General features: G+C 40.1%; 1 protein-coding gene across 3 annotated transcripts in view; it reads right to left on the minus strand.

Annotated features, from left to right (window-relative positions):
• prima1 (proline rich membrane anchor 1) overlaps nt 1–17,695 on the minus strand; it is a 113,867-nt gene that overhangs the window by 58,423 nt on the left and 37,749 nt on the right. Inside the window, exon 4 of one of the 3 annotated variants that reach the window (XM_052012589.1) lies at nt 2,672–3,891. The exons of the other annotated variants lie outside the window; for them this stretch is intronic. Within the exon in view, the coding sequence (XP_051868549.1) occupies nt 3,792–3,891 (100 nt within the window). The 3' untranslated portion in view covers nt 2,672–3,791. Of the gene's footprint in view, nt 1–2,671; nt 3,892–17,695 lie in introns of those variants that run through there. 3 annotated transcript variants of the gene reach the window in all.

The following is a 17,695-nucleotide window of genomic DNA, read 5'->3' on the forward strand; positions in this document are numbered from 1 at the left end:
GAATATGGTTTTAGCTTTACAAAATTTTACACCTGTATGTATTTTAGTTAATAAACTAAAGCCTTTTTTACACTGGACTGCATCTGTTTTGAAAGTCAATTGTAAAAATATGTGTGTGAAAAAGAATTTCTAGAAATATTTCAAATTTCAACCATCTTTTAGTAAAAGAACTCTACTGTATCCACAATAGTTCATTTGCAAATCATACAATTAGATTAAAAATAGCAAAGTTAACTTTCTAAATTGAAAGTAAAGTCCATTGAAACTTATTTTTAAAATAAATTCTAGAAAATGGAAAAACAACTCAAATAATGCAAGGGTTTATAAAAAGGTGGGATGAGGTCTGTCATTCTGAACAGTTGTATAATGTTTATTACAGAAAGATTATGTTCAAAGTTTGACAATTCAGTACAGTACATTGGAAGAAGAGAATAACATTCTGCTTAAAAAAAAAATTGAGCAATCGGAATCAAAATTAAAATATAGAACCTCAAGGGTCTAATATCTGGATTGTTATCTGAGCCACACACGCATTAATAGAGTGGAACTAATCAGAAAGTTGAATCAATGGCTTGAAGGGTGCTGCGGTGGCGGGGGGGGGGGGGGGGGGGCGCGGGGGGTGGTGGATTCAATTCCCAGGGCCCTGGAACCAATACTGGGGAGAGAGCAATTCAATTGGGATGAGCTCCACATACACCAGATTGGTACCAGTGTCTGAGGAAATTCGATAATATGTGCTGTGGATAGGGGTCTAAGCTATACTTATTTTTACAAAAAAGGTAGGGTGAGGACTTGCATAAGAGTAAAGTTATCACTATTGGAATGGAAGGTCAAGGTAATGGAGTAAAGAAGCACTTTGGGTAATGATAAGCAGAGCATGATTGGAAGGGACAAATTCCTGGAAATTTATCCTGGTTTAGTAGCACAAAGCAGAAGATACGTTAGGAGCAGCACATGGCACAGATTTGTCAGACCTGATAAATGATGATGCAAGGGCAGTGGGGAGAAATAATCTTGACATAGAGGGAGCAAAATCATTATGGGGTAAAATTACCAACAACGAGGGACAAAAATATACAGGGTGGAGTACTACATAGACCAATAGATACATTGATCACATGTGTAATAATTTTGATTAATCTTTGTAAAGAGCTTGTAGCAAAGGTAATATAAATAAGCTGGGGGGGGGTGGGTTGGTGGGACATGGAACTATATTTTTCATGTAGACTGGGCAAATCAAACTGTAAAGGTAGTTCACAGAATGTATTTGGGAGTTTCCAGGACACACACAACCAACTGGGGAATAGGACTTTGCCTTGTGTTATGATATAGATTGAATTAATGATCTCAATGTTAGGGATTCTCTGGAAGAAATTGATCAGAATGAGATGGAACGATGTTGATATGCAAACAGACAAAACATAAATGGAAATAAAACTGTTTTGCCATTTATTCAGGTATGAGCTTGCAAGTTGGTCAAGGTGCATTGGGGAAAATAGATCAAGGGAGTTCCCTGTAAATGAACAATGGCAAACATTTAAATAAATATTTCACAATTCTCAATGACCTTCCATTGAGCAAAACAAAACCTGTAGGAAAGGTGATTTGTCCATTGGGAACCTAACGTTAAGAGGCTCATAATGTTATCAAGAGGATGAATAAACTTAAAGATTTTGAAGGACTCAACAAATGATTGAACAACCAAAAAAGGAGAGAGAGATTGAAAATGGCATTATAGTGATAAACAAAAGCAAAACCATGTAGGAGATTCAACAACTACATTATTAGCAAACATAATTATGGGATCCCAGAGAGGAGAAATTGCAAAGTGAATTAAGGAAATGGTTAACACTTTAAACAAATATCTTGTGTCTGTCCTTATTGTAGAGAAAACAGTAAATTTACCAGCAATATTGGGCAAACAGGGTTCCAATGAGATTGAAAACTTAAAGCAATTGGAGAAATTAGAGGATTAAAAACTGTTAAAAATGCTCTGGATCTAATGACCTGCATCCTAAAAGAGTTTACTGTGGTGATGGCAGATTCATTAGTGGTGAACTTGCAAACTTGCCAAGATTCTAGAGCATGCTCACCAACTTGGAGGGAAGGAAAAATTTATTCATGAAAGAAGTGAGAGAGATATTAAGGAATTGGAGACCAATTAGCCTGATGAAAGCCTTAAGGACAACTAGCTATTATTAAAGATGTTGTTATAGAACACTTTAAAGAAATCAAATTAGGCAGAGGCCAAATATTTTTGTGAAATTAACCATGCTTTAATCTAATGGTTCTTTTTAATGATGTGACTGGGTAGATTAGTAGGGGAGCTATGGATGTAGTAAAAAGAATTTGAAAACCCACAAAAAATTGATACATGAAGGTTCATAAAACAATTGGTCAAAGAACAAAAGAGCAAGAATGTTCAGATGGGCATACTTGTGTGGAGCCAGCAATATCACAACTGGGCCCTTAACCATGTGCAGTTAGTATTATTGGCCTAGATGAAAGGATAGAGTATACTGTGTCCACTCTGAAGGAAGGATGTACTTGCCTTGGCAGCAATGCAGAAGAGATTGACAAGATTAATATCTGGGATGTGGATTGTTTCACGAGATGAGATGGAAAAAGACTGATGTATTCTCACTGCAGTTCTAACAAATCTGAGATTGGAAAAAGACAAGGTTCCATGAAGAATTGGCAAATGGGTACTGAGAGTCTGCTTCCTCTGGCTAGAGAGTTTAGAACTAGAGGGAATAGCTTCAGGGTAAGTAGTCAGCGAATTTGGACTGAGGGGAGCTTTCTTTATTAAGGATATGGTGAATCTTTGGGATTTGTCTACCACCAGGCTTCTCCCATGCTTGGTTATTGAGTATATCCAAGACAAAGACTTTGAGGTCTCTGGACACTAAAATGCACAGAGATCTGGCAGTAAATTAAACCTGAGAGGATCGGCCAATGATTTAATTGAATGGGGTAGGGGGAGTGAGAGGAAGCCTGAGAGGCGATATGGTTTATTTCTGCAGTTATTTATGATTATAGAAAATAAACATTTCTGATCTGATGAAGTATAAACAACATGACCTGGTTTTGAGGGGAAAAATACTTTATATTTTATAAATTTTGTAACTTTTGATAAAACTTTGTGATTTAAAACAACTTCAGACTTGCCAGTGTAGAAAAGGCCTTATCAATTAAATCATGATATGCCAACAAAGAATAAGAAAGCACCTGTTTGAAAAGTCATTCAAAAAACCTGACTGGCTATGTTTTCTGAAAGGAACAGTACATTTAGATGAGATGTCTTCGTGAAGGGGATTGCATAGTCAATCAGACTGCAAATGTGCTTGGTGTGATGGATGGCCATGCTCTTTGTAAAGTGATCTTCTCCTTTTCATAGTGATCTGTTTTATTCTGGAGATACCAAGTCGTGCTTCTGGTTCCAACTGAATAGCATTTATTTTGGAGTTTATAGAATATTTGAAAGAACTAGTCGAGATTCACCTGGATACTGAAACACCTTGATATTGTTGCTTTCAATGGAGACTACAAACAGCAATTATGCCTTTTGTGAGGTCTTGTCTCTTAGTTTGATTGGCAGCTTTGTTCTCACCTCACAGTCAAAGGGGCTGAAGGGAAGTCTGCTTCTCTGCTCTGAATATGTGTGTTCACTTTTGTTTGAAATGAGGTCCTTATCCTTGTCCTCAGGAGACTTTACACACACGTAATATGCATTTCAAACTATGCAGTCTCCTGTCTTGAAACAACTTTGTGGTAGTACTTCATTTATGAAGTTAAATGAGTACACTATTTCTGTCCGGCATTTTGTTGTTTTGGGAAGTCATTGCATATTCAGCTCGATTTGTCCCGTTCTGTTCCTTCCGCATGGGCTTCCTGATTCCAGTGTGAGAAGGATGGTTAAATGCAAGGAAAAACAGAACAGAAGAAAACTTGTTAATTGTCAGTACTTATTAATCATGAGAATTTAATACTTTTGGGGAAGGGATCAATTTTGCATTGTTAAAAGTGAATCTTCCACTTTTTCAGAAAATGAAAGTTAAGCTTTGATTAATAAAATGAGGAAAACATTCACAATTTCTTTTTTTTTCTTCCATTTCTGCATCTAAAACTGTAGAAATGTCTTATTAAAATGCTTAGTATGAACAAATGTTTGTCACAAAAGAAATTACATGTGTTACCCATGCTAATTGGGCAGCTTTTGTAAAATGCCACCACTCCTTCACCCTGGCAAGTATTCAATGTTCTGATGCCAAGGGTTCCGTATTGTAAGAATGTGCCCATTGTAACAATTCTGATGTCCAAAATGGCAGATTAACTCATTTATTGCACATCAGAAATTTGTTCCTTTTTAAATCCAAACAAGGAATCTGTGGCATAATTTTCTATCTTAGGAACATCAGAAATAAGAGAAAGAATAGGTCCCTCAAGTTCCTCTGCCATTCATCAAGACCATGGCTGATCTGACCTTGCTTCAGCTATACTCTGCTGCCTGTTCCTCATAGATTGAAATCTATAGATTGAAAACACTGTAGATTGAAATTCTGCTATCTCTGCCTTGATTACATTCAATGACAGCCTCCATAGCTCTGAGTTAGAGAATTCCAAAGAGTCAAAGGTTACTGGGAGTATACAGAGTGGCAGACGATAATGTCCCTCAGTGTTCAGCAGCAGGAAGAAGTCTCTTCATTCCATGGTATCCCTCTACCTTGCCAGCACTAACTAAAGGAATTATCCACTAGTTGCAGTTCACATGCTAATTGACTCCACTAGCTGCTGTAATGGTTCTACAAATGTTTGATGCATTCTGGAGTTCAAAGTAATCGAGGTTGACAAGGAATGAGTGCCAGGAGACTTTGGCTTAAGTATTGGTGGGATACAGTATGTGACATAGTTGAATACAGTACTCGCTTATCTTGACTGCTTAGGGTCATAGATTCAGAGCTGGACAGGATAGAAAAAGGCCCCTCAACCCACCCTGTCAACCGTTTTGCTCATCTACACTAATCCCATTTGCCCCCATTAGGACTGTATCCTTCTATGCCTTGCCTGTTTAAGTACCTATCTAAATGCCTCTTAAATGTAGTAATTGTATCTGATTTGCCCACCACCTATGGCAGCACATTCCAGATACTGGTTCTCCCCAGGTTACGAGTGCCTGACTTGTGTACACCCCGTACATATGAACAAGTAGTTGGGAGATTGGCAGGATGGATTTCCCAGCTGCTGCAGGCATCTTCTGTCATGTGGGAACTCTGCAGCAATATCTGAATGGTTGAGTTAAATGCTCTGGTTTAATTGCATATTGCCCTTGGTTGGCTTTTGGTTTTATTTAAATATATTGCAGGGAGGCTGCACTTCCAACTTGTGAACTGCTCAGGTCACTAACAAATCTCAGGAACAGAACCCTAGGGAAGACTTGCATCAACCATACTCTGTAAAAAGAAAAAAGCTTACCCCTCAGGTCCCCTTTAAAACTCCTTCCTTTCACCTTCAAACCTATGCCCTCCTGTTTTTGACACTTCTATCATGGAAAAACGATTCTATTTATCCTATCTACATTTCACATAATCTTATGAAACTCTCTACTAGGTCCTCCCTCAGCCTCTTTTACTCCAGGGTAAACTAGCCAATCTTTCCCCATAACTCGTCCTCCAATCCAAGCAATAGTCTGGTGAAGCCCCTCTGCACTTTTTCTAGTGCAGTCACATCAATCCTATAACATGGAGACCAGATCAGCGCACAGTACTGCAAGTGCAGCCCAGCAAGTGTTTTGTAGAGTCATAACACAACGTCCCAACTCTTGTAAGAGTTAGTTATACTGCATGGAAACAGGCCCTTTGGCCCAACTCGTCCATGCAGATCAAGATGCCTACCAGGTGAGGCAAAGGTTCACATGCTCCAACCTCATTTACTGCTCTGGCAACCTCATTAACTGCTCCGGCAACCTCATTTACTGCTCCCAATGCAGCCTCCTCTATCATAGTAAGACCAAGCACAGATTAGGTGACCCAGTTTGCAGAGCACCTGTACACTGTCCCTGATGGCCATCCCGAGCTCCCAATTGCATGCGACATCAATTCCCATTCCCACAATGACCTGCTTGTCCTCTGTATTCGGCCTTCTGCCTTTCATCCTTCACCCTTCCTCGGTCCACTTATCACCTTCCGACCCTTGTCTCATCCTTTCCTCTCTCTTCATACCAGTTATCTTCTCTCTCCACTCTTAGTCTTTTCAACAATTCCTTTACCCCCACAGATGCTGCTTAACCTCCTCCAGCAGTATTTTTTTACTCCAGCCTATATTCTATTCCCCAACCTTTGTCACCCTATTGACCCGTATTGCCTCTTTCTGGGAATTATAGACTTGGACTCCTAGTTCCTTCCGTTCATCAGCACTCCCTGGTGCCCTATCATTTACTGTAATACATCCTACCTCTATTTGATTTCACAAAATGCATCAACACTCGCTTGTTGGGATTAAATTTTTGGAAATCGTTGCAATTTTTCAGAAATGTATCCAGCTTTGCTTCAGGCATGATTGCCACACTTCTCCACTGTCTTCACAGTGGGTATCTGGAGGATCTCTGAGCCCACTGCACACTCAAGACACCTCCTCAACTTTATACCTCCACTACCAAGGCTTGCAGTGCAGCACCTGAACTATGAAACCCACTCTTCCACATGGTTCCATTCTTAACTTCCAGGTGAGCATCTATTGCAGAATGTCTGATAGCCACAATGCACTCTCCTCTGAGTTGCAAATTGGCTTTTACTGGGTGGGCCTGGTTTTAATGGCACTATCCACTCAAGATTCTGGGATCTTCTGCAGCCTGCAACCATTAGACTGCACAGTTTTTACTAGCTATCTTGGAAATGAACAAGAAATGGAAAGTTTGGGTGCTGCCTCCACTGCAATCAACAGGCACAAGCTAATTATCCATTCAGATCCCAAGACCCAAGATTTGCGGAGCATCAAATGCTGCCCCAAAAGGCTTTACCTTGAAGCTATTCCATGAAGAACAATAGAATGAGGCATAGAAAACAAAAAGTACAAGCAGTAGGCAGCAATATTGATATAAGAAATGTCTTCAATTCATTACACTGGAATATTTTATGATGCAAGTTATTGCATGAAAATTAATCAAAATCATGCACCCAATCATGCATTTGGAGTATTTCCAAGATTAGCTTCCATCCAGCCCATCCAATGGATTGGAAACATGATTCCATTTCAAGATGTAGACACTGGGAAGATGGAAATCTTTGGATAGGATGTGAACAATAACTGGAATTGTATCTTTTCTTAAATTTAATATGAATAAGTTTTGGATATGTTATTTCATCTTGTCAAGTATTTTTTCTAACTAAACATTTTAGGGGAATTGATACATTAGACAATGTTAATAGTAGATTATGCCTAGTCAAATTGTCTTGCAAATCAGACTCACTGGAGACTGCAGATGCTGGAATATGGAGCATCAAACAATCTGCTGAAAGAACTCAGCGGCCCTATAGTACACAAATGTAAATACCATTAGGTGAAATAGGCAAATCAAATGTTTTATTGCGTATATTTAAAAAAAACAGTTCCAAGGTTATAATTAAGTTTGGCTCAGCTCTAAATTTCAATATAACCCTGGCCCAAACATTGACAGAAAAGCTGAATTCCAAATGTGAGGTGAAAGTGATTTGGCCCTGACATCAAGGCAGCATTGACACACAAGACCAAATGGGTTACATTGGAATCCAGAGGGGAAAGTGTCCACTGGCTGCAGTCATAATGAACAGCATGGAAGACGACTGTGCTTGTTGGAAGCTTATTATCTTAGCACCAGGACATCAATGCAGCCAATCTTCAGCTGCTTCTGCACTGACCTTTCTTTGTGATAAGAACAGAATTTGAGATATCTGCTGATAGCTGTGGAGCAGTTAGTTCCATTCACAATTCCCCTGATAATGACACAGCCAGACTTGGGTCACAGTCAGAAATAACAAGTAACGCTTATGCAACTCTCCAAGGGTCTTAACCCAATCCCCCTCTACAAGACTGTTTGCCTTCCCTGATTAACTACAACACGTTTGTCTTTCCTCTAGTAATCTTCAATTGCTTCCCCATCACTTCCCCCAACCCCAACCAGTTCCAAGTCCTGGGCTTTGGGACGGTTTACTGGGTGACAAAGTTATGACGAAAGAGCCCCAAGCGCAACTGAAGGTTTCAACAGAGACTGCCTTACTGCTGATCCCATCTTACACATTCTTTAGTGTGCACCAGAATTTCCAGGTGTTAAGAATTTTAGTTAAATTTTGTCCTTGGGATGTACATAACAAATTACTGCACTTGGTTGTCTTGAGGACATTAAGAATCAACCATGCAGTATACAACTTAAATTACACACGGGTAAAGCCTGGAAGGGGCATTCATATCTTTCCTAAGGGGAATTAATAAATCAGCAGGGATCTAACAATAGTCCAGCAGCTCAATAATTTTCTGGCACAAATTATAGAATTCATGTTTTTGCCATGGTGGGATCTGAATACACTCCCATGACATTGCTAGCCTACAAGTACTAAACCGGCATTGGCTATACCAAAACTAGCAGAGAAGTATGATTCACATTGAAATACAAAGGAGAAAAATAAAAATATGACAGCATTTTAAAATGCTGCAAAGTAAAAGCTAGCAATGGGAACTAAAACAGAAACAAACATTACTGTGATATTTTAATGATTAAAGAACTTTATGGCAAAACAATGAGATGATGTAATGAACATTTATTTGGAATTACAGACATTTTAATTGGGTGAAAGGAAGATTAAAGTGGAAAATGGGGAGCACTATAATTTGGTGATCCACCCCAAATCGAAAAGGAGGGCAATAAAAGAATAGGGTAAAGAACAAAGTAGATAAAGGCCAGTTCTTCAGTGGAAGTGCCAGAGGAGAGGGGAGGACAAAGCAAGGGTTCAGTGCACAATTGGTAAAATTATCCTGATACCCTACAACAGTACAGCTGTGTGTAAAGCAGCTTAAGGGAAACATCCATAAAGTTCAAAGTGAGTCTCAGCCAGCTAAAGAGACAAAATTCCAGAGATGATGTGAGGTGGCTGACCCTAAAAGGCAGCATTTTACCGATCTTAACAATGAAGATGTCATAGTACAATTGGAGTCGATGGAAACTAGAAAGAAATCTATCCAGGGGCTGGAGTCATGCCAGCACAGAGGAAGATGTTGGAGGCCAATCATCTCAGCCCTGGGACAGGAGTTGGTCAGGCCAGATAGGTGCTGCTTAAACTACTTTTTCTTCATTGTATGATCAGAAATGAAGATGTTTGCTTCTGATTATATAATGTTCACTTCCATTCCCAAATACAAACATAATGAAGGAGACCATGCCCCACATGCAGCAAGACTGGAAATATCAACAAGTAACTTGCAGGTCAGACCTTTACCAAACAAATATCATCTCCTAAAAGAGTCTAAACACTGACAATCAACTGCACCACCACTGTCTAATACTCTGCTATCAAGATTATAGAGGTCAATATTCACCAGTGTATTAACTGGAAATTTTGTAACCAGAGTGGGTCTCAGACAGGTATTCTGCAGCGTTTTCACTCTGAGACCCCAAAGGCTTGCTGGCACCTACCAAGCATGCCACTAACTGGTACGGCTCCACCAACATGCAAAGATTGACTTCATCCAGTACAAAGTACCCTGTTTATTGGCACCCCATTCACCACCACCACTGGAACGTGGTTGTACGATCTATGGAATGAACTGCAGTAAATTGCCAAGAATATTTTTGACAGCACCTCTCAATCCTGTTACTGTCACAACCCAGAAAGACAATGAAAGGAAATGCACGGAATACCATCTGCCCCACACTCCCCTTTCAACCCATGTACCATTCTGACCTGGAAGTATTTCTGTTCCCATCACTGTTGGAAATTCTTAACTCCCTGCACTAGTGTGGCTCTGAGAACAAGCAATTCAAAAAGTCTCCCACCTTCTTGAGGGTAATATGGGATGGGCAATAAGTGCTGGCCTTGCTAACAATGACTAAATCTCAGGAGTACGTAAATGTTTTCACCTGGAGCTCTCACACCTTTCCCAATCCTCACACATACAAGACGGTCTGGGAGGAGATCAGCACCTGGTAACCATGGTGCCCACTACTTTCAGGATCACATGGGTGTACTAGAAAATATTAAATTATATAAGACCAAGAAAAAAAAGGACTCCAATTGCCAAGCATGGCTTGAAGGTCAAAGTGCTTTTTCTGCTGTGGTTTATACAAAATTGAGAGATATTTGAGTTGAACTTGCAGTGAATAAGTAGGCAGAGATTACAAATTCTACAGCTACAAAGGAATCATTTTAAGTGCAGCACAGGATGTCATTTGGCCTTTCATGCCTGTGCACTGGTGATTTTAATTTTTCCATTCATTCTTAGGATATGGGATGTCACAGGCAAGGCCAACAGCTGTTCAGCTACACCGGAACTTATTGCCAGCTTATTCCCTGGTCCTGCATACCATTTAATCTTTATTTCCACGTTGAACAGTTGTACAATTTATAGTTCTATGCTCTCTCTGATTGGCAAGGTTTAATCACCATTTACAGTAATGAATTTCATGAATATTTTAACCTTCATTAACCTCACAGTACATAACAACCAACAGAATCACTAGTGGAAACAGTTGATTCCTTATCCTCTTTAAAAAGTTTCAGGAATATTAAAACTTCTATCAATTGATCCTTTACCACATAACATTTTCTATCTTTCCCCCACCCACACGACCAAGATCACTTATCACTCTTGTACTCAGTAGGCACAGTAGTGTAGCGGTTAGCATAATGCTTTAAAGCACCAGTGACCTGGGTTCAATTCCGGCCACTGTCTGTAAGGAGTTTGTACGTTCTCCCTGTGTCTGCGTGGGTTTCCTCCCACGTTCCAAAGACGTACGGGTTAGGAAGCTGTGGGCATGCTATGTTGACGCCGGAAGACTGGCGACACTTGCAGGCTGCCCCCAGAACACTCTACGCAAAAGATGTATTTCACTGTGTGTTTCGATGTACATGTGACTGATAAAGATTTCTTTTCTTCTTCTACTTATCAACACTATCATTCTGGTGGAGTGGGACTAGGAAAAGAATTTTTTAAAAATGAGGTAAAGTTCTTTGCATTCAGTGAGTAGTTAGGGTCTGGGGAGCACCGCCAGGCGAGGTAGTGGCAGATTGAATTGTAGTGTTCAGAGGGAGCAGGTTAAGTGTCTGAAAGGAAAGGATTTACTGGGCTATGGAGGTGAGGGAGTGGGGTGCATGGGACTAGTCGGATTCCTTTAATGTACCATCTGTATGGACTTGAAAGGCTGGATGGCCAGATCTCATGCTGCAATCATTTTGTAATTGGTAAAGTGGAGGCACAAGAGACTGCAGATGCTGGAATCTGGAACAAAAAACAAACTGCTGGAGGAACTCAGTGGGTCAGGCAGCATCTGTGAAGGGAAATGGACAATCAACATCTTGGGTCCAGATGAAGGGTCTCAACCCGAAACATTGATTGGTATGGATTATTTCTGCTATTGTGCTCTTCAGTTCACATTTGTGATTTCTTTAAGCTGAAAGAAATTCTCTAAACTGAAAGAAGTTCCAGGGTGTTTAATGACAGACAAAAGGAAAGCAGACACCAAATCAAAAATGGGAGATTCTTCACCTACTTTGTGCCTTTAGTACAACTTTGAGGTTTTATTTGTTCCCAACATTCTGCTTCTGGCGCTGGTGTTGCCAAATCTTGTGGAGTGCACTGGGGTTCTGCACCCCAGGAGATAACCCACAGTTTACTTCTCCTTGCATTCACAACAATTGGTTGCCTAAATGATTTAACAAGAATGTTGCATTTTCCCAGATGTACTATCAATGCACTCAGGCTCTTATCAGGAATGCTGCTTTCTGATACCTCACTGTGGGTAACTCCCTGCTGGCTCCATTCAAGATCTTAGTGCTGAGCTAGAGGGTAGTTCTGCTCTGGTTGATTCTGGTGATATGATCAATGTTGTAGCAGGACAACAAGCTGTTCCTCAATGAGAGGCATTGGTGCACTTGCTGATGGTTATGACTCTTGCATATTTTTGCTACTGCCACCAACTACTTTCCTCCTGAAGTCTGCAGATGCTTTGCAGGTTGTGGGTATAACCACGGAACAAAAGGGAGAAGTTTTGTTTTGTTCCTTATAAATGTTAAAGATCCACAGGCAACAGTGGATATCAGAATTTCTTTCCCAATTTATAATTGCAAATATATGCGTCAGATTTCCATGAAAAGAAATTATTCCTTCCTCAAGCAATTACTTAGCTAAGAATGAACATAGTTACAGTTGCCTAAACATAATTTGGAAGGGGTGCAGAGAGAGCATTGGAGAAAGTTATAAAAATTGAATGGAAACAATCCCAAATAAGGGTATTTTGGAAAGTATTGTTCAAACAATCAATATTTTAAAATAAGAAGAAATGCGGATTGAATCAAAAACCCAGACTATTATTGTCTCCAGGACTAGTAAAGCTAAAAATAATTTAAAGCAAACTATCAGAATCAGGTTTATTATCACTGACATTTGTTGTGAAATTTATTGTTTTGTGGCAGCAGTACAGTGCAAGACATAAAAATGACTATGTTACAAAAATAAATAAATATTGCAAAAGAGGAATAATGGGGTAGTGTTCACGGACTGTTCAGAAATCTGATGGTGGAGGGGAAGAAGCTGTTCCTGAAACATTGACTGTGGGTCTTCAGGCTCCTGTACCTCCTTCTCGATAGTAGTAACATGAAGAGGGCATGTCCTGGATAGTGAGGGTCCTTAATGATGAATGCCGCTGCCTTGAAGCACTGCCTCTTGAAGATGTCATCGACGATGGAGAGGCTTGTGTCTCTGATGGAGCTGGCTGAGTCTACAACCCTCTGCAGCCTCTTTCATTCCTGCACATTGGAGCCTCCATACCAGGCGGTGATGCAAACAGTCAGAATGCCTACCACCATACGTCTATAGAAATTTGCAAGAGCCTTTGATGACATACCAAATCTCCTTAAACTCCCAATGAAGTAGAGCCACTGGCGTGCCTTTATGATTGCACCAATATGTTGGGCCCAGGATAGATCCTCTGAGATGTTGACACCCTTTCCACCGCTGACCCTTCAAATGAATACTGGTGTGTGTTCTCCCAACCTCCCCTCCCTGTAGTCCACAATCAATTCCTCGGTCTTGCTGATGTTGAGTGCGAGGATCTTGTTGTGACACTACTGGACCAGTCGATCTATCTCACTCCTGTACAGCACCTCATTGCCATCAGAGATTCTGCCAACAACAGTGGTGTCATAGGTGAATTTATAGATGAAGTTGAGCTGTGCCTAGCCACCCAGTCATGAGTGTAGAGAGAGTAGAGCAGTGGGCTAAGCACACACCCTTGAGGTGCGCCTGTGTTGTCAAACACATTTATAGTCCTCTATTTTAAATAAGGCAACCATTTCTGACTTCATGTTGTTTGCTAATGCTCTGAACGTAAGACATGAATAAACTTTAGAATTTGTGTCACTGCAAACAGGACTAAAAATATCAAATTCCAGTGATGTGTAGTTAAAATAAATTGTATTACAAGATGTGCCCTCAGAAGTGACTCTGATCTTCAATCTGGCTCTCCCTGTAATAAAATTGTGCGCCACTATTGTTAGGCATTTTGCAATGATTCTGATGTATTACTTAAGGCTGCATCAAGATGTTTACTGTGACCCCAGGGGCTGCAGGCATATTCCTCCACAAAGCAGTAAAGTGTTAAAACAGTAAAGTGAAGGGTGGATGGATGTGTGTTTGGCACTTGGAATCTGAGAGTTTTCACAGAATGGTGTGTAATGTGTTTACCCTTGGTATTTAGCATATGCTTATCATCCAATATTACCTATAAGTTCAATTGACATTTCCGATGTTTGACGCTCTGGTTTGCCAAGAAACACTTAATCACTATCCAAAATTTAACTTCAAGTTCATAGCCATGTAGTTTACAGCTGTTCAATATCTCAACCAGGTTCCTTAAAACATGATGAAATTTTCTTCCTCCACATCCACCTCAGGTAGTGAGCTACAGACCACTTTCAACTTTTTTTTCCTCAAATTCTCTCTAAACCATCCTCTAAAGTCTTACTGTTATTATTATTATTATTATTATTATTATGGTCCCAGGGATAATTATTGACTGCTCTGCTAAGGGAAATTGATCCTTTTTGTATACTCAGACAAATATCTCCAGACCTCCTCCTGGCCCAAAGAAAGCAATCCCAACCCTCATCCATTGGTCAATCTCCCTATTACTAAAGTTCTCCAGCCCTGATAATATTGTTGCAAATCTCCACTCATCAATCCCAATCTTAAATACTTTGGCAATTTCTTATCAGTGAAAACATACTTCCATTATGTCTTCAGGTCAGTCCAGAATTCAAGACAGTCAATTAAGCTTTTAGGGTGCAGACACTATTATAATATAACTAAGCACAACAGCCATGCACTCAGCAGCTTCCCACTATTAGTAAAGAGTTAAATGACCAGTTGTTGGTGAAACTTGAGGCAATAACATTAGCAAGGACACCACAAGAACTCCCTTGCTTTTCTTAGATCTGCATTACCCAAGAAGGGAAATTACTTATTTTGGCTTCAACACACAGCATTTCCTCAGTTTCACATCAAAAACTGCACCAAGTAACAGTTCAGATTATGTGATTATATGTCTGAGGGCTGGCACGGACACATTTGATTCAGAGAAAATTGCTACTGTTATGGACTCAGTGAAAGTCCCTTTAAGATAGAGTGTGTGTGTATGTGTGTGTGGGGCGTGCTTACGTCAATAGAAGATAAAGGACGTAATGACGTTGTTGAAGAAGAAGGAGAGAGAGAGAGAGAAGGGAGAGAGACACCAGCCTGCTAGTTTTCTCTATCGATGGATGAGAAACAATAACTGTGTCTGCCACTGAAATCCATGTATGGAAGTTGGAAGTAATCCTGTGGAGTTCACTTTGTTGCTGACCTGTAGAAGGAAACAGGTATTTGTGTGTGGACGACTACGATTCGGATGCTTTTCGGGGTGAGGAAGTCACTACCGAGTAAACACTGAAGTGTCGTTTGGGTTCCATCGTGGAACATTTGGATTTCATATTTACTTTCTCTGTTTCTCTACGTCTACGTCTTATCTTCAGACAACGGTGGTTGTTGAAGAAGCCCTTGCTCATGTTTCACCTTATGGCTTGCGGAACTGAACTTTAAGAACCATTCCGGAACTGGGAGTTTTGGACTTTGCCACACACACACACGAAGAGTTTAGTTTTTGGGGTTAACGTTCAAGGATTAACATTTTTGAATTCTAACATACTAACATTTTTACTTTTATTTTATGTATTATCATAAGTAGTGATTAATAAAATAGTTTTTAACACTGAATCATGCTCAGTGTGTTTCTTTTGTTGCTGGTTCGTGACACTACCACTGAGACAAAGCTGGCAAAGGAACCAGCAGACAAACCTTCCCAGTGTAGCGGCTGCTACCACAATGTGAAAGCGAGACACTAGTTGGTGGGCTGCAGAACAAAAACTGATTTTTTTTCCCTCCTTGCGTGGGCCTTTTAAGAGGAATGGTTCCTGCCCACCGAAGAAGGAAATGACGTATGTGCTACGTCATCAAACTTTTCCCACGCGCGGGTTCACCCCGTTGCTCGGGGAAGATGAAGGCCCAACGCCATCTTGGGCCTCGCCGCTCCGATGACGCGCGACCTGACCGCCGAGCCAGTTCGCTTGCTCGGACGGTGAGTCGTTACACCGGGTTATATTCCGTGCTGAATGAAACCTGCACTTTGGCAGCTGAGTGCACTAACTATGTATTAATGCAACAAACAAAAACTCTTAAAGCTTAACTTTCCAGTCACTTATCTGCATTATTTTTTCACTAACTTCTATAAGTTTTCTGCAAAATCAGCAACAGGTCTGCGATCTTACCAGATGTAGTCGAGAATACCAATGGACAAGAACAGTTAACGAGAGGTGAGGGCTCCAAAAACATCCCCATCCTCGATGATGGCGCGGCCCAGCACATAAGTGCTAAAGCTGAAGCATTTCCAGCCATGTTCAGCAACAGGATTTCCCTCTTTCCCTGTTCTGACAAGGAAATGGACCTGAAACATTAACTCTTTCCACAGATGCTGCCTGACCTGCTGAGTGTTTCCAGCATTTTCTCTTTTCAGATTTCCAGCATCTACAGTTTCTTTTTACTTTATGTTTAGAATTTGGAATGCATCATTGAACTTTGTGGTGGAGCAAACTAAATCAGAGCTTTCCAAAAAGGAATTAAATAAATACTTGAAACATATAAGATTATGGGGATATAGAGAATGGACAGGGGCAACCAACTAGCTCTGCACTTTGATTTGGCAGGAGACCTTAACTTTGGTGATGTACTAATCTAGGCTCTTTTCCATCTAGAAGTGGATATGAATATTTCAAATGTATGCTGCTTAGTTAAATAGCATTGTCTGTTGTTCACTGGCCGAGGAGGAAGATAGATTCACAGCTTTTTTTTCCTCTCTAAGCTCAAAACACATCTGTGACCTGATCTGGGTTTGATAATTGTCATGACCAGAATCCCACAGAAGAAGAGGCGAAAGAATTCTGGATCACAGCTTGTGGAGATTGTGCATTTCCACCAATAAAAGGAAAAAATTCATCCTAAAATCTTTGCTTTATTGCACAAGCAAAGAGATGCAAGTACCTACTTCATACTGTGAACAGAATACTTGTACTTACTTACCACCAAGCTTTAAGGCACAGCATCTTGTCAAGAGGAAGCAAGAAGCATATCTATCAGTGATAGGGTCGACACTTACATCTTGTAGCAGTAAGACACTTGTACCTTAAGGCAGACATAGCTCATCAAAGCAAAGAAAGGAGGACAAGATTTGAGACTATCCTGCAGTGTTCTGTTCAAGCACACAGAAAAACTGATTGAACTGTCTATCAACTTACTGCCAAGGTTACTAGCATTCATTATTTTTCCATTAACAGACCAAAATGACTCTAATTAAAGAGGACAGGCATAAAATGGCATAGTCCAAGCACAGTGCTATATATTCCCTCGATACAGTGACAAGCATGTCTGCTGCATTTTACCCTGAGACAAACAAATGACAAAAATGGTATTAAAGCCTACCTGATAAACAACATGATCATCTAAATTCTATATTTGTTGTCAGAACAATGGCAAACCTAATAGAAATTAACCAGTAATCAATAGTAACTTGTACCATGCCACTGAAGAATAGATTAGAACTCTATTTCTTGCATCTAAGCTCCATTTGATGGCATAGCTCAGTGGAATCCATTATAAGTAATTCATCATGGATGTTGGTGCAATCTTACACAGTCAGTTTTTATCCTGGTTAGGTCACAGGCAGGTATTCCCTACTGCAATTAAAATGCATCAACAGATCTAGCAGGTGTCCTCAATTTGCTTTCTTGTAATAAATGTAAATGATTATTTTGCCATCAACACTGTTAATTTCAAAACGCCTATTGGATTCTTTCCTGTTTAACAATTAATAAGATGTACTATGGAAAGCATCAATCCTTGAGATCTTAATTTCTTTTCCTTTCAT

The sequence above is a fragment of the Pristis pectinata genome, chromosome 1 (assembly GCF_009764475.1).
Source record: "Pristis pectinata isolate sPriPec2 chromosome 1, sPriPec2.1.pri, whole genome shotgun sequence".
NCBI lineage: Eukaryota > Metazoa > Chordata > Chondrichthyes > Rhinopristiformes > Pristidae > Pristis > Pristis pectinata.